This window comes from Solanum dulcamara, chromosome 8, assembly GCF_947179165.1.
Source record: "Solanum dulcamara chromosome 8, daSolDulc1.2, whole genome shotgun sequence".
NCBI lineage: Eukaryota > Viridiplantae > Streptophyta > Magnoliopsida > Solanales > Solanaceae > Solanum > Solanum dulcamara.
Genome location: NC_077244.1, coordinates 74,755,667 through 74,780,760, shown reverse-complemented (window position 1 = coordinate 74,780,760; position 25,094 = coordinate 74,755,667). Strand labels below are relative to the sequence as shown.

Sequence of the window (25,094 nt, the reverse complement as noted above, 5' to 3'; positions counted from 1 at the left end):
AATAAATGAAATGACCCAACTATATTGTAGTTCGTATACACGTTAGAAATCATATTAATTTGAGGTTATTTTTGACATTTTTAAATACATAAAATGACTCGTGTATATTGTAGTTCATCGAGAAAAAATATCCCTTAATTTAGTTTTTGAATTGTCTGGTGGCATGTAAAAATTAATATCATACACCAAGAATACGAGTAGATTTAATTTCTAGTTATAATTCTTTTGATGATGATGGTTATAAAGCAATATAAATTGGTGCTATGAAGTGATATTTTTTAGCTAAGCTGTCTCAATATATTTTTTGCAATATTTAAATAATTAAAAATAACAATTAAAACAATAATAATATGAAAAGTTATTTATATGTGGCAGTACCAAATAAATGTTGTACTAAAACAACCTCTTTACCTTTTTGCGACACTATCTTTTCAAATATTATTTTTAAAATTATATTAGTGGAGAAATATTAAATTTTGATAAATATTTTTGCCAGTAAAACTTTGTAAATATAAGTAAAAATATATATATATATATATATTTTATGTATATAAAAAAAGAAATAAAAATAAGAAAACTATTTAGTATTTTGAAAACTAAATCAAAGTGTGATGTGTCTGTCCCCTGTTCATCATCTCTTCGGTCAGATATATATAGAGCAAAACAAAGCTTTCGTTCAATTTGGAGCAATTCTAGGGTTTGTGTGTTACTCGAAGTTGGGCCTCAGCTTACAGCTACTTGCCGTTCTCAGATTCGGTGAAATAATGTCGCAGAGCGGGAAATTGATGCCGAATCTGGACCAGAACAGCACGAAGCTGCTAAACTTGACGGTTCTTCAGAGGATTGATCCTTTCATTGAAGAAATTCTCATCACTGCTGCTCATGTTACTTTGTACGAATTCAGTATTGATAATAGCCAATGGGTATTAAATCTTTCCCATTTTATTTTTTTGCTGGTTCATACTTTTGTATTCACATAGTTCTTGTTAGTTTAATTCGTAATTGAATTGTTCTGCAGAGTCGAAAGGATATCGAAGGATCTCTATTTGTTGTCAAGAGGTGAGTTTATTTATTTATTTTTAAATTTTTTATCAATCAACTAAATCTCAGTTTCTAGTTGGATCAACTTTAGTTTCTGCAACCCTCTTCCTTTGTCCGTGTCCGGGCTTAATCGTTCCCTCATAGTAAAATTATATGGATGCTGGCTGCTAACTTACTATAACTTTCCTCTTTTATCCGGCTTTGTGACTAGAAAAGCGAAGCTAACATAAAGGAGATTCATGTTTTTGCATATCTTCCTTCACTTGTTCTTGGGATTTGATGAGAACAGTGAGCTTTGTTGAGGTCCTAGTTATTCTAGTTAAAAAACTCATCTTTACTGGAATGCTTGTTTAAGTTTTAATTTTGATCTCTGTACTTTTTTCTTTTGTGATAATTACTTTTTAGCGGGTCTTACAGGAGTTCTCAACCTCGATTTCAGTTTATTGTTATGAACCGCAGAAATACAGGTCAGTGTCTCTGCTTTCGAATAATGACTATAAACACAATATCTGTTTGCTTGCCTTTAAACACCTTTTATGCTTACTGGATTTGAACATATCTTACCTTTTTGCTGCTGAAAAATGTTAATAAAGTTGAGGCTTATACATGATTGACTATTTGATGTGGAGACTCCAGAATTGTAGTAATATTGTTCATCAGGATTATAGCCTTTATGCATCACAACAATGTGATGTAGATCACATTCACTTTGGGTCAGAAGCAGAGTTACTTTCCTTCTTTTTTAAGAATCCTTTAATAAACAAGTACCATGGTAGAGATACTTATGAACTCAGCCTTAGCATTTGGACCAATCTCTTGCTTTACTCAGATGTGAAGTTTTAAACTTCTAATATGAAGACTGACATTTCCCTCATTTAGTCGGATGTCAGCACAGATCCACAAAATGTAAATCAAATAAAAAGGAGAGAAGAATGCAGTTGGATTATCATTGAATAAGAGGAGCCATCTTAGAACTTGAAAGGCAGATGCCTTCTACGAGGTGCAGGAGTACCTTGTCTCGTCTTGTAGTGTGCTTAGTCGTGTTACGAGTATGGAATGATGCCCTGGCTTGACTTAAGACCAAAACTTCTTACTGCTCGCACCAATAGCAGGCAAAAAAGTTCTCTTTTGATAAAATTGGATACCTGAAGTTGCTCATATTCTAAATAAAATTTCTGGCCTGCATGTTGATCAATTAGTTTTAAATTTCTAAGACCCTGTCTGCATAATATAATTTTGACAGATGGAAGTTGCGACTAATGCAATATCATTTAATAAACAAGAAGGACCTCACAACATTGAGTACTCGTTATAAATTATTTAAAAAGAAAGAAAACAAATATCCTTTTTACATTTTCCTGTTCCAAGGTGACTGAGAGACACGAGAGTTATGGTTCCAAAAGCCTCCTTTCCCTTTTCTATTTATGGCTACAGGATTAGCTACTAAGCTTTAGTTGAAATCTAAGTTGCCAGGACTCAGGGATGTCCGATACGGTTACAGATCTAGAGGTCGGATCCTTCATGATCTAAATTTTAAGATTTGAGGTTATCGATCATGGTATTGATATGGGTGCGGGGATTCGTCTAAAAATAATTCAAATATCTAAAAATAGAGTTTTATGTCTAAATTATGAGGTATTATGTAAAAAACTTACAAGGTATTATGTGGAAAAATATTAATCAAGAGAAGAATCCTCGAAGGTGATATAAGGAAAACGACTAACGTAGAAATTTCTACATACAAGGTACTCCATTTTCTTCAATTTCACATTAGAATTTGTTTCGATTACAAAAATCATTGTATCTGTTCCAAATGGAACATTTCTCTGTTGATTTTGGTCAAAGTCAAAATCGGTTGACCAAATCCGGTATGGATCCCACACCCATGTCGTATCGACAGGGTGCGGCACCGAAAGTGAAGAGTTTGAGCAACTTAGGTTGAAATAATGCTTAGGGCTCTGCCATTAGTGCCTCTGTCTTGGCACTTAAACTCTGGGGTTCCAACTGTACGATTCATATGCAGAAATGAGATTTAGGAATGTGGAGGTAGAATAGAGGGATGGCAGCAATTTTTAGGAGGCGATGAAATTAAAAGAACTTCCTTTTTTATGAAAGATATTATGAAGGTACATGTCAAAAAATATTAAATAAAAAACTTTACAGAAATGGTGCATGTATCTTAGTAAATTTGCTGTTTAAAGCTTGTCATATGAATTGTCATATTTACTGAAAGTTGCAATAGGGAGTTTGTGCGTTTTCCTTCTGTGTGAGTACATATGTTCAATTTCTGTGCGTTAAAAAGTCCTTATTCTGGTGAGCAGATAATTTGGTGGAGGATCTGTTGGGGGATTTTGAATATGAGATCCAGCTTCCATATTTGTTGTATCGAAATGCTTCCCAAGAAGTTAACGGGATATGGTTTTATAATCAGCGTGAATGTGAAGAAGTTGCAAATCTCTTTGACAGGTAATCTTTTCACAGCTTTTCTCTCTAGAAATGATTCCTTTCCTTCCCTTCTCTTTCCCCTTTTGGCATGGGTAGACTTTTTGGTTCCCATGTAGGGTGTTAATTCTAGAAAAAACAAAGTATAAAATTTGTCGGATTCAGTTGTTCATGCTTTTGATCTTGAAGAGCAGTTTATTTCTTGTTCTTATACTTGGCTTCATTGTGATTTGATGAGGTTCATACATTATCATATTTCTCAAGATTGAATTTGCTCAGTGCAGGTTTTCCTTTGTTTATTTGATTTGGGGAATACATATGTGGTAATATTTGTTAGTTGATGATTTTTAGATATAGTGGAAACATAGTTAGAGAACTTATAAACAATCTGGTGTATAAGCTAGTGTCTACTGGGCCTAGCTTAGTTTCAGAAAATTAGTTTTAAAATATTTTAGAGCCTTCTTGATGCTCTGAAGAAACTGTAATATGTAATATTTATTGAATTATTAAGTGAAGATTATGGAAGTGAGAATTCGTAGCGTTGGTGCCTACTGATGCAAATCAGCACTTCCAACAGATCCTAGTTTAGTGAATTGTTCGACCAGCTTAATGAGAAACAAAGGGATCAAAAGAAGTACCTTTCTACCACACTGAATACAAACATATCTTTGATGATTTACTTTTAACCCTGTCAATCAATTTTGTGTTTACTGCTTTTCAGGATACTCGGTGCATATTCCAAGGTGCCTACCAAGTCAAAAGTACCATTGACGAAGAGGTATATAATTCATGCTTACTGAAATTTAGATACCCCCCCCCCCTCCCCATGGCCCACATCCCAAACCCAGAAAAAGGGTTAAAGATGTAGGGGTGTTAATGGCTTCAACAGTTTTACAAGTATGTTTTATAGATCTATTGACCTTTGTATAGATTGTTGTATTTCATTGCCCTTAGTGAAATCTTACTGAAATGGTGCATAATAGGTAATTGTTGATGTCATCCAGATGAAGGGATCTGGTCAACAAGATATTAGATACTATTTTTTTTGTTAAACATGGTGTCCGGGCCAGCTCGCACTCACCTCGCCACTAATTCCACGGGATACCTGCCACCTCCCACAAACAACATGTATCAAGTGTTAGGTAACTCTATCCACCAAGGATAGAACGGATGGGAAGAAATCACCTAGTGCTTTTTGTCTCTGCTGGGGTTGGTTTGAACCTGAGACCTCATGGTTCTCAACTCATTTCATTGACCACAAGGCCACACCCTTCGGAGTATATTAGATATTATTTCAATCTTGTTGAGTAGTAGAAGTGATCTCTACACAAGATGTAACAAATCTTTGTCAAGTTAGGCAGTGTAAGGTCTAAGACTAATTGTTAAACTGTTTCTGGAATAATCTCTTTCCTTCTGTTATCCATAACCTGACTGATGCCAGTTGCTGTCAATTGGTTTCTGAAATGAGCTTTTGGTAATGTGCCATTTTGCTACAGTGAATTTGAAGAGCTGGAAGCAGTTCCAACCATGGCTGTAATTGATGGTCCTCTGGAGCCTTCATCGTCTACTGCGTCAAATGCTCCGCATCTCCCTGAGGACAATTCCTTTGTGAACTTCTTCAGTGTATGCCTTTTTTCTCCCTTCCTCTTTGCTCTTCTTTCCATTATACTGTGTCTGTTGTGCAAGAGGTCTTACTGAGAGGAATATATTTTCCGTGTGCAGTGCTTTTTCAAGATCTTCATTTACTCTTGCTAGGCATTTGTGTTCAGATCCTTACTTTTGTATAGAACAAGTTTCCTCAAGTATAGTGGGGTATATTTGATATGCATTCAATATGTTAGTGGAAAACGTCTCTCTTGTGCAGTTCAAAATGTTACCAGTTATTTGACCCTAATATACAAGGGTAGAACACTATCTAAATTACTTGGATAAAGTCTCAAGGAGTACTGGTACAGTAATTCAGGCCATGAAATTTACAGGGTCAAGACAAAAGAAGGGATGGACCAAGGTTACTCTGTTGGCAGGAATTTCTTTAATAACATTAATTAAAAAACTAGCCAATGATTAATTTATGTTAGTTAAGGGAAAAAACATGGAAGTACATATTAAATACTTCTTGAAAGAAAAAAAAAGCTGGATTTTTTTTTTGCTCTGTTGTCTTATCTTGACTAAATTTATGCTTTTCTTTTGCAGAACGCTATGACAATTGGGAATGCTTCTAGTACTGCAGTTCAAGGGCAACTATACCACTCATCTCCAGCTACCCTACCTCCTCCTCGTCCTCCTGCTTCTGTTCCTTCGTCTTCAGCACCGGTCCTGCTTCCATCTCCTTCTCTTTCAGCTTCTTCCCTTTTGAGCCCCCTCCATGATGCACCTGAACCAGACATCAGTGCTAAATGGTCTTCAAATCTGGTGAAGCCATCTTCTTTTTTTGGTCCTCCACCTGCCTCTTCTCCGCTGATGCCTCCCATTTCTTCATCAGTGCCCACTGCTCCTCCACTTTTGCCACTTGGGAATCTCCAGCGCCCTTATGGAACTCCTTTGCTTCAACCATTTCCTCCACCCACTCCTCCTCCTTCTCTCACTCCTACTTCTGCTCCTGTCCCTAACTATGTACTTGTTAGTAGCCGAGATAAAGTGCGGGAAGCACTTGTAATGCTTGTTCAGGTATGTCTTCCTAGATTCCTTAGTTACCTTGCTTTGCTAAACTCTCTTGAAGACATTAAGCTTTTCGTTATCTGCAGTTAATTTCTTTTAGCGTTGTAATGAGACATTGATACAACAAGGTAAAAACACTCTGCTGAGAGGTTAAACTGAAGGAAAACAACTGTTCTACCTTGCATAGCTATGTAGGGAACAATCCATATAATGTGAGAAAGAATCTACAGTAATAGCTTTAAGGACTTGAGGTTTCATCTGGAGTCATGGCTGGATGCCATTGCACCTGAGAAGCATGATTACCTTTGCAGTCTAGGATATCTGAATTCTACACCTTTTACATATATGTGGTGCATCAGTGAATCTGATTACTATCTGGTTGCTCTTGCATTGGACATTTGACTAGCATATTGGAACTACACCACATATAATACTTGATTGTTGTTTGGTTTCTTATTTCTTACAAGTAATTGTTTATTCATAGAAAAACGGGATATGTATGACATGATTGTCAGTCTGTCACACGTGTGAGAATAATGGAGCTTACCATAACCGTGAGCTTACTCTAGGGATGTTCCTTGACCCTGTTCTTCTTTACCCTAGTTATGGATAAGGTAACCAACAGTGTGCAAGATGGGATTCTATGGTCATGTCATTCATTGATAATATTTTAATTGGCAAAACTAGCTAGAGAGTAAACTCAAACCTGATACTATAGAGAAGCACTCTGGAGAATAAGGGATTTGTGATGAGTAGAAGTAAGTTAGAAAATAAGTGTTCAAAAATTTATCCTCAGACCTTCACAAGAAGAACAAAAAGTAAAGTGAGATTGGAGGGGATCATGTTGGCTAAATGTAGAAATTTCAGTTCCTAGGCTCAGTCTCCCAAGAGAAAGGTATGAAAAATGAAGATGTGGCACAAAGTTAAAATTGAATGGGTGAAGAGGAGATGTGGCACAGGAGGTTTATGCCTCAGGAAGATACCTAATAAAATGAAAAGCATGTTTGTGTATACACTGTTATATAGGAACAAGTATTGGGCTTCTTCACTAGGTAAGTGTCGTAAGGATGTAGATGTTAAGATGGATATGCGTAATACGAAATTGGACAAGATTAAAGCTAATCACATCAAGCAGAGTGCAAGTAGCTAACACATAGGATAATATTGTCTGGAATAATCTGCATGGCTGCATATACCTCCAAAGCATTGATGAATTGTTCAAACGTAAGATAGTTGTTTATGCTGTACAATGGGTTGTGTTTTTTGCTTTAAGGAAATGCAAAATTGATGACCTAATTTTTCTTTGTGAAAGTCCTGATTCCCCTTTCAGTATTTTCCTTATTATATGCATATTTTGTTGTGAATTCTAGTGTTTTAAACAAATGTTAAAATTTGTATGAACTTCAACTGTAAAAATGTAAAAACTTTATTCTGCATGAAATCATTGGTCAACTAGCAGCTTTATTTACTAGGTCTAAAATGATTCACTTGGTGGCTGGTAAAATAAATATATTACTGGCGTGGTGCTACGCATTAGCATGATATGGTTGTCTTTGGTCCTTAACCATACCAAGCGGGAAGGAGGAAGGATTGGTCAAAATAGTTAACATACATAATAGTGTCAACAATGAAGGAATCAACATAATAGGATGACAAGTATATTCCATAAAGGCAGATTAAGAAAGATGATCTTTTGTGCCCTCGGGATTTGAAAAAGGGAAGAGAAAAGGATCATCTATTTACTTGTCTTTATGTTATAACCCAGGGAGAACCGCACCCCAAAAGCTAGCCATAACAAACCACCACACTCCGCATCCGTTTTTCTTGCTCCACCATCCAAGGCACGAAGGGTGGTGGGTAGCTCTGATACTATTGTTATAACCTAGGGAGAACCACACCCCAAAAGATAGCACAAGGCTATAAATACCCCAGATCAGCACTTTTTAGTACCGATGCGGGACTTTGCAATGGACCATAACACTTTATCCTCCCATAAAAAGATCTATATGCTTTCTTGCATAACCAAAATATAAGAGCAATATAATGGAACGAGCAAAAGCTTTCTAACTGCTCTACAATTCGAAAGTGGCAATCCAGGTTACTCCTTAAACACCATGAAGGAAGCCATAGATTTTTTTGCCTTCATAAAGAATGCCAAATTAGCTTCTTGGTGCTCTATCAAAACCACATAATTTTGCAGGAGACGGATAAAAACTCAGCTGTTAAATACAACCACACCGAACAATACTTATCATGGACCTCTAGAGAAATTGAGATTTATGAACAATGAAAAGGTTCTGAATTCAGCTATTGTGAACTAGTGAGGGACTCCTCTAGTAGTTAAGGAGCTATAGTGGTGTTGTAAGCTCACGGGTTATTAACATAAGAGTCGATGGTAATGCTTTTGTTATTTCTTTTTTTTTTTTTTGGCCCATTTCACTTGTTCTTGTGCATATTGTTCCAATTACAAGCCTTGATAAGATAAGTTATCTACTGGTCTCTTCGTGCATCTAATCTGGTTTTTATTTCCATAACAGGATGACCAATTCATAGACATGGTATACCGGGCAGTGCTGAATGCTCATCATTCATAATGTAAGGAGGAACTCTTCTAAATCATCTGATGAAATTTCATTATATCGTTTCACCGAGACTAAAAAAGGAGGATCAAATGGTCAGTGTATAGGGAGTTATTTTTGTTTATGGTGTCTGTGTGAGACCCGCAATGTAAAGTTATATATTTTGTTTCAGTGCGTTAGGTTTTGGAGTTTAACATCTTTGATATATAGTTTTTTTTAATCTATGATCTGGACATTCCAATTTTGTTCTTTACAGCGCTAAAGCGTGGATCATGCGAACCGTGTATTTTGTCAGCCTTAGTCTTTTCAACAACTGTGTTTATATGGTAATCAATGCCTAGTAGTTTAGTACTAAAGATTTAAGAATTGATTGACAAATATTGGAGTAATATTCTTATTTAGTTATGAAGTATAAACTCAAAGAATGTTGAATAAGGATCAGCCTTAACCCAGTGTTATGGATGCTTAGTTTTCTGTGAAAAAAATGTGAAGACAACTAAAGGCGGATGTTCTCTAGTGGTACAAACTTTTGTTCTTTGTGATCTATAAAGCTTTTTTTTTTTTGGTTTTGGGTGCATAGATTGTAGTATTAAATTTGTTACCAATTAGCATAACATGATTATAAATTATATTACTGCTATAATTGTTCAATTTTATCAAATTAAACATTTTAAAGAGAAATTAAAGTGATATATACATGAAAGAAACACAAATTCCCGTCGGCTAATAAGTACAAGATTGATGATTATCTATCAAGTACTCGTAATAGTTTAAAGGCGTCTTTATCATACTATTATGATTTAATACACGTAATATAATCCATTACACATAAAAGTTGGTAAAATATATAGTAGAATACCTACAACATGGGTGAACACGATATTATTAATAAGGAATTTACTACATATATCCCTTTCAGTAACCACAAAAAAGACTATTTAAAGAAATTTGAATCTTTTATCAGTGAGTAGCCTAAAAGTATCATTACCCACTTTCAGGGTCTACTTTTACACAGCTCATACAAACAGTGCCCACTTTGTAAAGAGTGAATTGGAAAAGTACCACATCAACAACTTAGTGAAGAAGCGAGCAGCTGAAACTATATATAAGTAGTTTGTGCGCCTTAGAGAAATTCCATGCAGCCACTCAGTGAGCACAGAGCGAACTATTCTTTCGCCTTTTACTAAAGAATACCGTGTGCTTGTTGTAAAAAGTGGCATACGCCAATTTTTGAAGGGGTTTTCTTCAATGAAAACCCCAACAATACTAGTTTAAAATCGTTATTTTTGATTAAGTTATTATCACTCATAATAATTGTTATTTAGTTGATCGAAAAGTAATACTCTATGACTATTTGTTTGGTGGTAAAGTGATCTTTTTTATTAATTAAGAATTTGTGTCTCATAGTATATTAAAAGGATTAAATCAGCCCCAAGTTGTATAACGCTATATCTAATTGATTCATTAAAAAGTATTAAATCAACCAAAAGTTGATAATTATAGGGAAAATGTAGAGGCAGGGAGGATGTATCATTATAGGTACGGATTCAATTGAACCCATAACTTTTAATACAGAATATAAAATTATGTTTAAAAGTTTACTAAAATTATGAGAAATAGTAAACATGAACATATAACTTTAAATATATAGCGGATTCAACATTAAGAAATAAAAATTTTAAAATATTGAATCCATAGGATAAATTTAATTCCGAAATTCGCCTCTATGGTGAGGTTGTTCAAAATCAAAATAGATACAAATCTTGGTAATTGAGTTCCACTTAGATTGGCCAGCTCTAAGACATTATCCAAAACACAAACCAGTTTATCTATAAAAATCCACATGGCAATAAGGGATTGATCAACAACATATCTATGAAATTTATGAAAGAGACAATCCTACTTGTCACCACACATTTCCCAAATAACTCTGCTGTCCACAGAAATCATCACTTATTTGTATACACTCTTTATTATTCCTAGCAACAGAATACTATTCTCTCAGAGAAGAAGAATGGCAGCAACAATTTCCAGTGTTGTAGGCTTAGCTAACTCATCTCTTTCTGGATTTTCTTCTCCAAAAAAGCCTCGCCTCACCTCAGGTATACCACTTATATTACCCATGATAATTTTGATCTAAATTCCTTTGCTATTCTTAAGAACAATTGATAACTCTTCCTAGCAAGTCAGATATATGATGATTTGAAAAATTAAGTAATACTTCCCCGGTCTCAATTTATTTATGTGATGTACTTGATTAAGCACGTAGTTTAAAAGTTAAATTGTTTATAAATATAGAAATATACTCCATCATTCTTCTTTGAGACAAACCAAAAGAACATGAATCACATAAATTTGGACAAAAAAGATAACACAGGTTATAGCATAAGTTTTCTTTACACTGCTAGTATCGTTAACTTAAAATCATTTTTTGTACACATCTAGACGGTCTATAATGTGCTATTATTGTATTTTGTGTTGATAGACTTCGTGAGATCATCCGTGAGTGCAAGAAACCCTTTAAGGGTAGCAAAAGCTTCAGGAGGCAGAGTTACATGGTAAAATGATGAAATTAAATAAAGATCCATCAAATATTATATATATTTTTTTGGTGTTAAAGAGTTTTAATTTATTAGATGATTGTTGTGTTATTATGAGATTCAGTTTTCAAAGGGACTGGCTGAGGAGAGACTTGAATGTGATTGGATTTGGTCTGATTGGATGGTTGGCTCCTTCAAGCATTCCAGTAATCAATGGGAAGAGTCTTACTGGCCTTTTCTTTGAAAGCATTGGCACTGAACTCTCTCATTTCCCCACTGGACCTGCTCTCACTTCTCAATTCTGGTACACTTTCTACATACACATTCAGATTGAAAAAAACTAACATTTTGAAGAAGGTTAACAATTTTAAATTGGAATTTGTGTGCAGGCTATGGATGGTGTGCTGGCACTTGGGGTTGTTCCTATGCCTGACTTTTGGACAAATTGGATTCAAGGGACGGACCGAGGACTATTTCTCTAAGTAGAACATTATTTTTCTTCTGCAAATTTCCTTGTATAAATTATATAAATAAGCTACTTCATTTTCTGCATCTTATCGAAAACAAATGCCTTCTCCTTTTCACTTTTTCTGCTTATCATACTCAAAGTACGATAATTAATGTGCTATGCTATTATAATTTATAAATAATCTGAATGTCATGAATTAAAGGTAAAGATAGAATTTCAGATACACAATTGACAAAGATCAATTAAAAACAAAGCGTGCGATAAAGCATTCTCCTCTTCGGGAGCATGGAATGTTTAAATTTAATGTCTTTGTTAGATTTTTGATTGAAATAAGCCAATGGTGAATTCAGTTTTTGAAGAAAACTAACTCAAAGCATACAACATTCATTAATATGTAGTCAACCCTGAAATAGAATGACTAACCAGCAACCGAAATAGCCCTAAGTTATTAAGGAACTAAGTAGTCACATATTACAAAAATGACCAAATTAAATTAAAGATATACCCGCCAATTACATATATAATCTTCAATTGATGGTCAAATTATATATGTAACTGTCTAATTACAAAAATAGCCTTCAATTGATGGTCAAATTATATATGTAACTATTCATGGCTATCGTATTTCGTATCATCAACAGTGTCGGATTCAAGATTTTTATTAAGAGGATTCGGAAAAAAATAATTAAAGCTTAAGATTTGATTTTAGAATCTCAAGGTTAGTTTTGAGCCCTTCAACCACTAAGTCAACATCTAATCTTATATTTCATAGGTTCAAAATTAACATATTGACATAATTTTTTTAAAAAAATACCTTATATATATAATGTAATTTCTTATCGAACTACATAAATCCGCCCATGAATTCATCAGTTAAACTACATGAATGAAGGTATATATTTTCTTTGTAATCTTATAGTCAATTTTTTTGAATGGATTTATTTTAAGTATTTAAATCAAAATAACTTTTTAAGCAACTGTCCAAAACAGAGGCTGACTACGGCCATGTGGAGGGCCACACGAATTACAGAATATTGGTGTCTTTGTGGGGTTTTTCTACAAATATCCAAAATATTTTAAGCCGTTAAATGGGGCCCTTATCCTTCTTTTACAAGATCCATGCCAATTTAAGCTATCAGCAACGGCTACAATTGCATTCAATATTACTATCTTCTCAAGCAACAATTATGCTGGATAGAGAAATATGGTTAGCTAGTAAATGGCTAAATTCATTCAGCTTACAAATATCAACTCACTCTGTTAGAACTTCTTCCTTCATTTCATTTCATTAATTATTACGCTACACGTATATCTTTACGCTGCTTTTTATCACTTTATTGATCATTGAGCTACACATAGACGACTTAAACATTTATATTACTTGAATAATGTCACAAAAGAAACAGTAGGTGCATACCAAATAATTTGTGTTACAAAAGTATTTAGCCCTTTTTCCCATAAGGGCTCTAATTTGCATGCCAATCATTCATTCTAGTATCTTCGAAATACACTAAAAGCCTAAAGGGCTATTTCCCACTTCTCTTCTTCCCTTTTTTTTGACTGGTAAAGTAGTTTAAAAAATTGTGCAGTGTGGAAAATGAGCTCATCAAGATCAACTTCTCTACAGAATGATAAGTATATGCAAACAAAGGGCTCTGATGACATGTCAGTTTCGGCAAGAAAACTGGCTTCTACTCTATGGGAAACTAAACTGAAGGATTTGGAGGAAATGGGTTGGAAAGAAAGAGTTTCCGAATTGGGTTCTGCAGCTTTGCAATTCTCTCATCCTTTTAATACCCCTGTTTCTGAGGTGGGTGCAAATTTTTCTTTTTTAAGGGAAAATTGGTGGTCATTTTCTTGGAAAAGCTTGTAGCTTTAAGTTCTGCATATTTTGTGTGTGTGTGTGTGTTTCAAGAAATTTTGCATTTACATATTTTGTGTCTTGAGTTTGCAGAGAATGGACCGATCCAAAGTGGGTAGTCATAGTAGAAGAAAACTTACCAAGGCTGATCTCTTTCACCAAAATGGTTGCTCGATAGAGGTAGTCATTTCTGTTATTCTTTATTGCTAACTGACATTTAATCCATTTTTGGTCGGAGGAACTGTTTTATATGAGTAGTTTTCCGACACTGCATTGTTGTAATTTTGAAATATTTGTTATCATGGAAGATTTTCTTGTATGATCTCCGAATCTATCACTTTTCTTAACTGCTGCTAGTTTCAGTTAGCTACTCTGCATTGCAATATGTGGTTAATACAAGAATGAATATGCAGCTTGATAGGACACAAAATCATGACGAGACTCTAAGCAGACATCATTTGAAGGATGTGTGTGATGGCCTTACCACATGTAAAGAGCTGCTGCAAGTTCTGAGTCATGTCTGGAATCTAAAAGATCAGAAATCTACATGTTCATCCCTTTTCTCAGCTATAAATACAGAGCTTGACTGGTTGTGTGATGAGGTGTCTAAATTGATACGCGAACAGAAACATAACCGTGGTGAAGTTGATATCCTCTTGAAGAAGTTTGAAGAAGAAAAGATGGCGTGGAAGGTAAAAGAGCAAGACAAGATTCATACTGCCATTACATCCGTAGCCAGGGAGTTCAAGATAGAGAAGAAACTGAGGAAGCAAACTGAGAGATTAAATAAGAAGCTTGGTAGAGAATTGGCGGATGCAAAGGCATCTCTTTCAAAGGCAGTCAAAGAACTTGAAGGCGAGAAAAGGGACAGAGAGATATTGGAGCAAGTGTGTGATGAATTAGCCAGAGGTCTCAGAGAAGATAGAGCTGAGATGGAAGAATTGAAAAGACAATCTGCTAAAATCCGGGAAGAGGTGGAAATGGAACAGAAAATGCTTCAACTAGCTGATGTCATGCGCGAGGAAAGAGTTCAAATGAAGCTATCAGAAGCCAAGTATCAATTTGAGGAGAAAAATGCAGTTGTGGATAAGTTAAAGAATGAACTTGAAGCATATTTGAGATCCAAAAAGGGCCAAGAACAAGGTGGTGATTCGCCTAATTTTGAAACAATCAATGAGCTTGAGAGACATTTGAGAGAAACGCTTCCATGCACACACCGTTACCGCGATAAAGAGAAGACAGATGGAGAAATACTCAATAAAGAAGAGGATGGAGAAGAAGGTGATTCAGCTGATAGCGATCTTCATTCAATTGAATTAAACATGGATGATAACAGCAAGAGCCATCAATGGTGCACTGCTCTACAGAATGATCCGAATAGATTGTTGGTTTCTGATAAAAATAAAGGGAGGAGATCCATCTCAGAGAAATTCCCAATGCAAAGCATTTCATTAGAAAAGGAAACTTCAGATGGCATAGAGTGGGAATTCTGCGTGAGAGAAAAAGAAAACTTGAACGGTACTATGGATAGAGGAATTTCAAACCTTCTTAACAACGGAGGAACACCAGACTTCTCTTCTCAAACTTGGAAAAAGGATCAGGCCGATGAGACAGAGAAATATAAAATGATCAAGGATCTTTGTAACCGTATCATTTCTGCTTCAAGAATAACATCCTCTCTAGGCTTTTCTGGTCCAACCAAGAACTGTAGCCAACAGAAATTGTCTACCAATGATCCTAACAAAGTAATGGTGAGGGCTTTGCCATCTTGCAGGGAGAAACTCGAAGTAATACAGAGCTTATTAAAATGTCATGCAGGGAGCTACTCGAATGAATGCCAGGATGCCAATTTCAAGAATCCATCATAAATAGCATGCTTCTACAGCCTGATGCAATTTTTACATAATTAGACCGACATAGTTATGTTGTTCTTTGTCTGAATGAATAGCAAGATATCTGAAAATTCAGGAGTGTCAACAGAATTTTGGGTTTTGGCTGTTGGATGAGACAAAACAGTTCAAATTTTTGCTAATGTTCTCTAAGGAATGAATAAACATTTGCTCTATTCAATACTATATATGACTCTCTTCAGATTCTTCATTTTTCTTACCTCTAATGACTCTCTTAATATTAAATCACTTCTTTGGGTATTCTGTGTTGGGGAGGAAACACCACAACTAAAGTTTGATATGATAATAAATAATGAAAATAAATTGGACACGAGAATTTTACGTGGAAACTCCTCAAACAGATAGAGGGGAAAAACCACGGGGTAGAAGGATCTTACTATGATAATATGGGAGTACACTGTTCTCAAATATAAGGAAAAAACAACAATTAACACTTCTCTCTTGTAAAAGAAACAACTTACTAAAGAGGACACTCAAGACTACAATATTTATCTTGGTGTATAACTCTCTTTGTGTTCTTACTCTTTGAGATTGTAATTTTTGTGGGGATGATCTAAATAAGGGCAAGAGGCCCTCTATTTATAGGAAACTAGAAACGCGTAAAATCTACGTATTACACCTCCCTTTTTGACTACGCATTCAAAACACATTTTGTTCCCTTTTTGACTATGCGTTCAAAACATATTTTGTTCCCTTTTTGACTATGCGTTCAAAACATATTTTGTTCTCTTTTTGACTACGCGTTCAAAACGCGTTTTGACTATCTTGCATTCTCCCACTTGAAGATTAGATTGAGAATCAATTAAGTCTTCACACCATCTTTTCTACCAAATTACTGTAATGCTACGTTTCTGCTAGGCCAACAGAAGATCGACACCATTTAAACTTGTTACTGTTGATCGACTCCGTAAACATATCTGCTAGGTTGTCATTAGTGTGAATTTTCTGAATATCCACACTGCCTTCTTCCACCTTCTCACAAACAAAGTGATACTGAACTCATATGTGTTTTTCCTTGAATGAAATGTCGGATTTCTTGCAAGATGTAAAGCGCTCTGACTGTCACAAAACAAATCAATCTTCTCTTGTTTGTGCCCGAGCTCCTCCAGTAACATTTGCATCCATATTGCCTCTTTGCTAGCTTGTGTAGCTGCTACATATTCTGCTTCCGTCGTAGATGTAGCCACGATAGATTGCATTTTTGAAACCCAGCTTACAGCTCCTCCAGCAAGAGTAAACACATAACCTGTAGTGGACCTGCTTTTATCAAGATCACCTGCATAATCTAAATCAACATAACCTTTAAAAGTAAAGTATGATCCTCCATAACACATTGCAACATCTGAGGTACCCTTGATATATCTCAGAATCCTCTTAACAGTATTCTAATGATCTCTACCAGGATTAGCCATGTATCGACTAACCACTCCCACTGCTTGTGCAATGTCAGGTCTTGTACATACCATGACGAACATTAAACTTCCCACTGCTGATGCATACGGTACTCGAGACATCTCCATCCTCTCTGCTTCATTGCTAGGACTCATTCTTGAGAATAACTTGAAATTAATAGGAAGTAGGGTAGAAATTGACTTACAGTCTTGCATCTTAAAGCGTCGCAAGATTTTCTTCAAGTAGTTCTTTTGAGAAAGCCAAATCTTCATATTATTTCTGTCTCGGTGAATTTGCATTCCTAGAATCTTGTTTGTTGGTCCCAAGTATTCATTTCAAACTCCCTAGCCAACTGTGCCTTTAAATTTATGAGACGATCTTTGTTGGGGCCTGCTACCAACATGTCATCAACATACAACAGCAAAATAATAAAATTGCCATTACCAAATCTCTTGTAATAAACACAAGGATCTGAACTATGTTTGTTGTATTCAAGGCTTATAATGAAGGAATCAAATCTCTTATACCAACACCTCGGCGCCTGTTTGAGACCATATAGAGATTTGTTCAACCTGCAAACCAAGTTCTCTTTTTCCTGTTCTTCAAAACCCTCTGGTTTCCAGCATGTAAATTTCTTCTTCAAGCTCTCCATGAAGAAATACAGTTTTGACATCTAACTACTCCAAGTACAAGTGAAATGTAGCACACATCTCCAGGACCACTCGAATTGTTGTGAGTCGAACCATCGGAGAAAATATCTCATTAAAGTCTATACCTTCTTTCTGAGCGAATTCTTTCACCACCAATCTTGCACGATACTTCTCTACTTGATCCTTACCATTGCGTTTGATCTTATAGACCCATTTGTTTCCAATGGCCTTCTTTCCTTGTGGTAATTGAACAAGATCCCATGTTTTATTTTTATGAAGAGCTTCAATTTCTTCTTGCATTGCTGTCATCCATAAAGATGATTCTAGGCCTTTCATAGCCTCGTGAAAAGTTGACGGCTCTCCATCCTCTGGTAATAAACAGTATGCAACACTGCCCTCTATAGAATAATCTGTGTGCCTCTTCTCTCCTTAGTTGACCGTTGAACTTGTGGAGTTTTAATCTCATATTTTCTTCGCCGTAAGAAAAAATAACTGAGTTCTATGACACCACTGCTGGGGGGAGGAAGCACCACAACTAAAGTTTGATATGATAATAAATAATGAAAATAAATTGGACACGAGAATTTTACATGAAAACCCTTCAAACAGATAGAGGGGAAAAATCACGGGGTAGAAGGATCTTACTATGATAATATGGGAGTACACTACTCTCAAATACAAGGAGAAAACAACAATTAACACTTCTCTCTTGTAAAAGGAACAACTCACTAAAAAGGACACTCAAGACTACAGTCTTGTTGTATAACTCTTTTTGTGTTCTTACTCTTTTGGATTGTAATTTTTTTGGGGATGATCTAAATGAGGGCAAGAGGCCCTCTATTTATAGGAAACTAGAAACGCATAAAATCCACGTATTGCACGTCCCTTTTTGACTACGCGTTCAAAACGCGTTTTGTTTCCTTTTTGACTATGCGTTCAAAACGTGTTTTGTTCTCTTTTTGACTAGGTGTTCATAACGTGTTTTGACCATCTTGCATTCTGTTACGAGCTTCACCGTGCTCACTTCTGTTCTGCTTAGCCTACTACATTTCCAGTCAACTCCAAGTGGAATTCCACAGTTTGAAGCACAAAGTTACCAATCTGTTCTTGGTGGAAGAATGTCAAGTTCTTTCTGAGAAATTTCCGTTGAGTGATATCCATTTATCATTTATGTGGATTTAAAGCTTTACAAAAGTCAATGTTAATGCTCAGTAGATGTACTTTATAATTGGAGAGAAAAAGATATTTTTACTGATCTTTTCTAAACACTCCATCATCATGTTAAGGGAATGTCTTCGACTTTCATGTTGTTAATTAAGCTTGTTAATAAATCTTTTCATGCATAAAACACCTCCAAAAGCCAATCTTATAAACAGTTGAACAGTTGAGTACTTTGAGTTCCCTTCCTCCTGTTCCTTTATTTTATATTGAAGAAACATCAACAACTTCAAGAGAAAGAAAAACAAACAAATACACATCATTAGCAGCTAGCTCATTCAAGTTGATTTACTCTGGGACGGATGCGAGCACATAATGGATTCTTCATCATAACGGTGAATTCCAGCTTCTCAGATAGATCAACATTGTTACCATCAACAGCCTTCCACTCAAAATGCCAGATCAAATTAGCCACAAAGTACTCTAAATGGACCATAGCCAAGCCATAGGCTGGACATACTCTTCTCCCTGCACCAAAAGGCATCATCTTGATCTCTCTAACACCTGTTATATCAAACGCTTTTGTATCATCACCGCCCACTGATAAGAACCTATCGGGATTGAAATCCAAGGGATTCGCCCACACTTGTGGATCCAAACCCATATCTGCAACCATGAAATTGATTGCTACATCCTTAGAGATGACATAACCGTTGAGCTCCACTTCCTTGGTCACTGTGTGTGGCTGCAGGAAGTGACCTGGCGAATGCCGCCTTAGACCTTCTAAGATCACTGCTTTTAGGTAAGGCATAGTCTCTAGATCTTCCTCTTTCACTACCTCCTTCCCTGTCGCTTCTTTTGGCTTCAAATTCCCTCTGGTCACTACCTCACATATCTCTTGGTATAGTTTTTCCTGAATAGAAGGGTATTTTACCAAGTTAGCCATAATCCATTGCAACGAGATAGTGGTAGTATCAGTGCCAGCGGTGAGGAAATCACTGCAGAGGCTAACAATCTCTCCCCGATTAAACTTCCTCTTTTTCTCAGGGAATTCCAAATTCATCAAGGTCTCCGCATAAGTCACCACATCTTCCTCAGTTTTTGCTTTCTTTCGAGCCTCGATCAGAGGTATAAATATATTCTCTTGCTCTTGTATCATTTGGATGAGCTCCTTCCACTGATTCCTGAAAATGATCTTTTGAACTGATCTTGGGAAGAAGCTGAGATTGATGAATAGACCGGCACTTTGAAGCCATCTTCGTTGTACATCTTGGATCTGTTTGACTTGATGCTCCTGGATCTTGTCCCCGAAACACATCAGGACAAGAAGATAGAACATGGCATAACAAAAATGATCAATCAACCTGATCACTTCCATGGCTGCAGAATTAGAACGAAGCTGTTGAATAAGGAAAGTGAGTACCCGCGATCGAACCTTAGAGTAGCACTTGGTTCGAGAAGAGTGGAGGATTTCAGAGACAATGTTTCGACGGAAGAGGCGCCATAAGGGGCCATATGAAGAGATGGAGATGTTAATTCGGCTACTATGAAAGGTGACACTGGTCTGATTGGCCTTTGGCCGGTCAGAGAAAACAGCACCTTGCTGGACTAAAGCTTGATAGGCTAATGAGTGACTAGCAACAAATATGGAAGGACGACGAAATCCAATTCCAATTCTTAAGTTGAAGAGAGGACCATATTTAGTCTTGAGGTCCTTGAGGATGAGTTCTATATTGGCATTAACGCGTAGTAAGCTGGTAATTACAGAAAAAGCAAAGGGTCCTGGTGGAAATTTCTTGTTGATCTTCTATTTATTGGATTTGAGGAAGAAAAAGAAGATGAAAGTGATGATCATGATGAGGATGATGAGCCATGACTCCATTATTTCCAACTTTTCTCCACCAAACTGTTATACAAGTGCATTTAGTTGTGGAAAAAAGATTCTACTACTTGTGGAGAGTAGTGATTTTGTCGTGTTTCACTCAGAAAAGTTAAAGAGACAATAATAGCTCCATTTACAATTTTTTATGTTTAGGAAACCCACACCTGAAACGTCCTTGCAGAAAAAGAAGAACAAGAAACTGATAATCGTATATATATATTATCTTATTTTAATAAATTAAAAACTTACTAACTTGAATGTTAAATTAATGCCCAACTAAAAATGCCCCTGCCTATAATTTTAATATCCTATTTAACAAATTTAAATAGAAAACCTAATTATAAGCCAACACATGAATGACTGCTATGCCCACAGTCACAACCACAAACAAACGGTGTTACCACTTCATATTTATGAATATTTTCCTCTTTCCCTTCCGCTCTACAAAACATTAGAATTTGTACAACGAATTCAAAGCACCTTTGCGCTTGAAGCGTAACGTCAGGAATACACAATTTTGTTAGTCACCAGGATTATATTTTCTCTTCATTCAAATTCTCTCCAATAGTTTCTTCTTTTTTCTTCACTGTTACTTTATTGTGTACTTTGATAGTTAGAGTTTCACCTACGGTTGGCCAAGATATTTTGATCACCGTACGTTTGGGTTGAGAATTCACAGAGAAATCAAATTCACTGGAGGTATCTGTTTTTTGAGAAAAAAAATATTAGTGTTCAGTATCCCTCTCTGTTTTCCTATCAATTTGATATTACTACATTGGTCTGTTTGATGGTTTAGATACATTTATTTAGAATACTAATGCATATTCAAATCTTTCATTCTTTTATTGGTAAAAGAATGAAATTTGTATTAGCTATCTGACCAATGAGAGTAGGATATATTTATCACTAAAATTATTTTAGCATTAGTTTGACTTTTTAACTCTTGAATTTAGAATTTAACATAGATTAAGTGTTTGTCCATTAGAGATGCGACCCATTTCTGCAAAACTTGTGCTCCCTTTATCCACACGTTTATTTTATATTGAAGAAACATCAACAACGTAACTTCAAGAGAAAGAAAAACAAACAAATACGACACAACATTAGCAGGTAGCTCATTCAAGTTTGTTTACTCTGGGATGAATGTGAGCACACAATGGATTCTTCATCGTAACGATGAATTCCAGCTGCTCAGATAGATCAACATTGTCTCCATCCACTGCCTTCCACTCAAAATGCCAGACCAAATTAGCCACAAAGTACTCTAAATAGTGCATAGCCAAGAGATAGCCTGGACATACTCTTCTTCCTGCACCAAAAGGCATCATCTTAATCTCTTTATTCCCTGTTATAAATCCAGCAATGTATCCACATAAGCCACCACATCTTCTTCGGTGTTTGGTTTCATTCGAGACTCGATCGGAGGTATAAATATACTCTCTTGCTCCTGCATCAGTTAGATGATCTCCTTCCATTGATTCCTATAAATGATCTTTTGAAGTAATCTTGGGAAAAAGCTGAGATTAACAAATCGACCCTGTTGGAAAAAAAAACAACGACTAATTCCCGTCTTTTTCGAACCGTATTCAAGCAGAGAATAATAATAGAGAAATTTAAACAACATAAGATTTAACGTGGAAACCCAATGCGGGAAAATCCACATACCACCCAGAAAAATATTCACTATATGAAAAATTATTACAACCATATAATGCACAATATTTTTCTCACACACCCAAATACCTAAAATACTATACCCAAGAGAACCTTCCCTAAATCTCTCAATGGTAAAAAAATACTATACCATGTATTTTATACATTTTGATATTGGATGTATTTTTTGTGTACCTACAAACAATGGAGCTAAGCTCCTTAAATAGCTAACAAAAACTATTTACATTTGCTATCCCACTGATGTGGTATAGCCAACATTTTTGACCTCTTTTGTCTTTCTTTTTCAAAACACATATTAACAAATCTCAACCTTTGAAAAAAAAAATACCAATCGTTGGCTCTTACGGTTGTTCAACTATACCTAACAGAATCAGTTCTCCACCTGACTCAAAACTCGGCCAATCATGCGCAGCTGCAACCTTCACATTGTCTACTACCGACAATCATAATTTTTATATCAAGAATTATCATACCACCACCATAAATAGTACCTCCACTTAGATTGAATATCACCCATCCAAGAATTTTTACTTGAAATCATTTTTCAATTTCAAGAATTTCAGTTTCGGCTCATATCGAAAAAGAAAAAAACTGCTAATAACTTATAGTGCAACCCTCTTGTTGATTTCTTGAAATCCCATTAGCCATCGAGATCCTTTCCACCACACACCTTGGCATCACCTATCAACCAATGCCCATGTGCAAATGTGGACATGATAGAATTATACCATCCTCTATCATGACAAACCTTGGAGAATTACAATATGTCATCAGGATACATATCCCAGTGTACTGTCGAAGCCTTTGCTGAACTGTTCCTTACAATCCTATCTTGTCCAAGTTTACTAGTTGTTGATCAAAATTTCCAGTCCACAAAGATTTCAAAATTCCACTAGTCAAATCCTTAATTTTATACTATTTGACTAGACTTGAATCTTTGACCACCTCTTTTGATCCCTCGTTGCATTAACAGAGAACCACAAAAGTCCAGAAGCTACATCCCACCACAATCATACATGTCATAAATCACAATCACCATAGTTCGAGAACCACTGCTGAAGCATCTTTATCTCTTAACTAATGCATAGCAGATTTTGACAACACTTAGGGATAATTTTTTATCAGCTTTGACTTTATTTTTTCACGCAACCAACTCCAAAACTCATTCTCTAACCAAACTTCTCAAATCTTGTCCCCACATGCTTAATAGTACCAATAAATGGACAATAGCAATGAAAAGAGTTTCCACTAAATTAGTTCCCAGGAAAGAGAGGTGGATCACAACGGATACACTTAAATGCCAAGTTTTTCCTTAGCCAGAACCTCTTTAGATTGTACTTATTTTCACTATTACCAAATATACAAATACATCAAAGCAACTCCACCAGAATAGCAAACTCCACCGAAATCAGACTCTACTTGCTACTCCACCAGGACGAAACTTCTGCTTGAAAATAATAATTCTAATTTAATTTTTTTTTCTTATGTAGAAGATCAGACAAAGCTGCAACCACAGAGCATACTAAAATTTTAAAAAAGAATTATTTCACACCAAAAGCTCTGATACCACTTGTTGGGAAAAAACACACCGACTAATTTATGTCCCTTTCGGACCGTCTTCAAGCAAAAAATAATAACAGAGAAATTTAAAGAGAATAACAACACAAGATTTAACGTGGAAACCCGATGCGGAAAAAACCACAGACCACCCAGAAAAATATTCACTATATGAAAAATTGTTACAATCATATAATACATAATATTTTTCTAACACACTCAAATACCTAAAATACTATACCCAAAAGATCTCCAAGAGAACCTTCCCTAAATCTCTCAATGGTAAAAATATATTATACCATATATTTTACACATTTTTCTATTTAGTGTATTTTTTATGTACTGTACAGACAATGGAGCTAAGCTCCTTAATTACAACCCCACCGATGTGGGATAGCCGATATTTTTGACCCCTTTTTCTTTCTTTTTCAAAACACATATCAACAAACCCATGGTTTGAATCTATCTTCGTTGTACATCTTGTATCTGTTTGACTTGGGGCTGGTCGATCTTGTCCCCGAAGCATATAAGGACAAGAAGACAGAACACGGAATAACGAAAATGATCGATTAATGTGATCACTTGTGTGGCTTCAGAATCAGAATGGAGATGTTGAATAAGGGTAGAGAGTACCCGAGATTGGACATTAGAGTAGGATTTGGTGCGAGAAGGATGGAGGATTACAGATACAATGTTTCGACAGAGGAGGCGCCATGTAGGGCCATAGGGGGAGGTGGTGAGGTTAATTTTGTTACTGTGAATGGATACACTGATCTGAGCAGCCTTTGGCCGGTCAGAGAAAACAACACCTTGTTGAACTAAAGCTAGATAGGCTAATGAATGTCTAGCAACAAATATGGAAGGACGACGGAATCCAATTCCAATTCTTAAGTTGAAAAGAGGACCACATTTAGTCATGAGGTTCCTGACGATGAGTTATATATCCTCATTAGCGCGTAGTAAACTGCTAATCACAAAAAAGTAGAGGGTCCTGGGGAAAATTTCTTCTTCTATTTATTGGATTTGAGGAAGAAAGAGACGAAGAAAGTGATTCTGAGGATGAAGATGAGGGAGGATGAGCCATGACTCCATTATTTCCAACTTTTTTCAACCTAACTGTTATACAAGTGCATTTACATGTGGAAAAAAGATTGGAGGTAGCCATTTTATTTGTCATGTTTCACACTGAATGGTTAGAGACAATGACAACTCGATTTACAATTTTTATATCTAGGAAAGCTACACCCGAACCGTCGTTGCTCAAAAACAATAACTCCATAA

The 25,094-nt window shown here is 35.8% G+C and overlaps 2 protein-coding genes, 1 non-coding gene and 3 pseudogenes across 5 annotated transcripts; 4 read left to right on the top strand and 2 right to left on the bottom strand.

The window, feature by feature from the left end:
- Positions 1–610: 610 nt before the first annotated feature.
- Positions 611–9,050, top strand: LOC129899381 (mRNA-decapping enzyme-like protein). Of its 2 annotated transcripts, none has more exons than XM_055974330.1 (8): positions 611–923; positions 1,019–1,059; positions 1,459–1,508; positions 3,363–3,507; positions 4,205–4,261; positions 4,980–5,106; positions 5,677–6,150; positions 8,679–9,050. In XM_055974330.1, the coding sequence occupies exons 1-8, from the start codon at positions 612–614 to the stop codon at positions 8,733–8,735; spliced, it is 1,263 nt and encodes a 420-aa protein (XP_055830305.1). In that variant the 5' UTR covers position 611; the 3' UTR covers positions 8,736–9,050. The 2 variants fall into 2 exon arrangements, with proteins under 2 accessions (XP_055830305.1, XP_055830304.1); XM_055974329.1 differs by having other exon boundaries at positions 1,447–1,508.
- An 810-nt stretch (positions 9,051–9,860) lies between these two features.
- On the top strand, positions 9,861–9,977 carry LOC129901903 (U5 spliceosomal RNA). Its single transcript, XR_008769989.1, has one exon. It is a non-coding gene; the product is annotated as a U5 spliceosomal RNA (small nuclear RNA).
- Positions 9,978–10,659: 682 nt separating this feature from the next.
- LOC129900673 (photosystem I subunit O) lies at positions 10,660–11,812 on the top strand. The gene is made up of 4 exons (XM_055975688.1): positions 10,660–10,822; positions 11,206–11,278; positions 11,385–11,564; positions 11,650–11,812. The coding sequence occupies exons 1-4, from the start codon at positions 10,735–10,737 to the stop codon at positions 11,744–11,746; spliced, it is 438 nt and encodes a 145-aa protein (XP_055831663.1). The 5' UTR covers positions 10,660–10,734; the 3' UTR covers positions 11,747–11,812.
- Positions 11,813–12,839: 1,027 nt separating this feature from the next.
- On the top strand, positions 12,840–15,667 carry LOC129899588 (uncharacterized protein At5g41620-like; annotated as a pseudogene).
- Positions 15,668–18,887: 3,220 nt separating this feature from the next.
- On the bottom strand, positions 18,888–20,619 carry LOC129899581 (cytochrome P450 89A2-like; annotated as a pseudogene). Its single transcript, XR_008769553.1, has one exon. The product of XR_008769553.1 is annotated as a cytochrome P450 89A2-like (transcript).
- Positions 20,620–21,930: 1,311 nt separating this feature from the next.
- Positions 21,931–24,905, bottom strand: LOC129900180 (cytochrome P450 89A2-like; annotated as a pseudogene).
- Between the last annotated feature and the right edge of the window lie 189 nt (positions 24,906–25,094).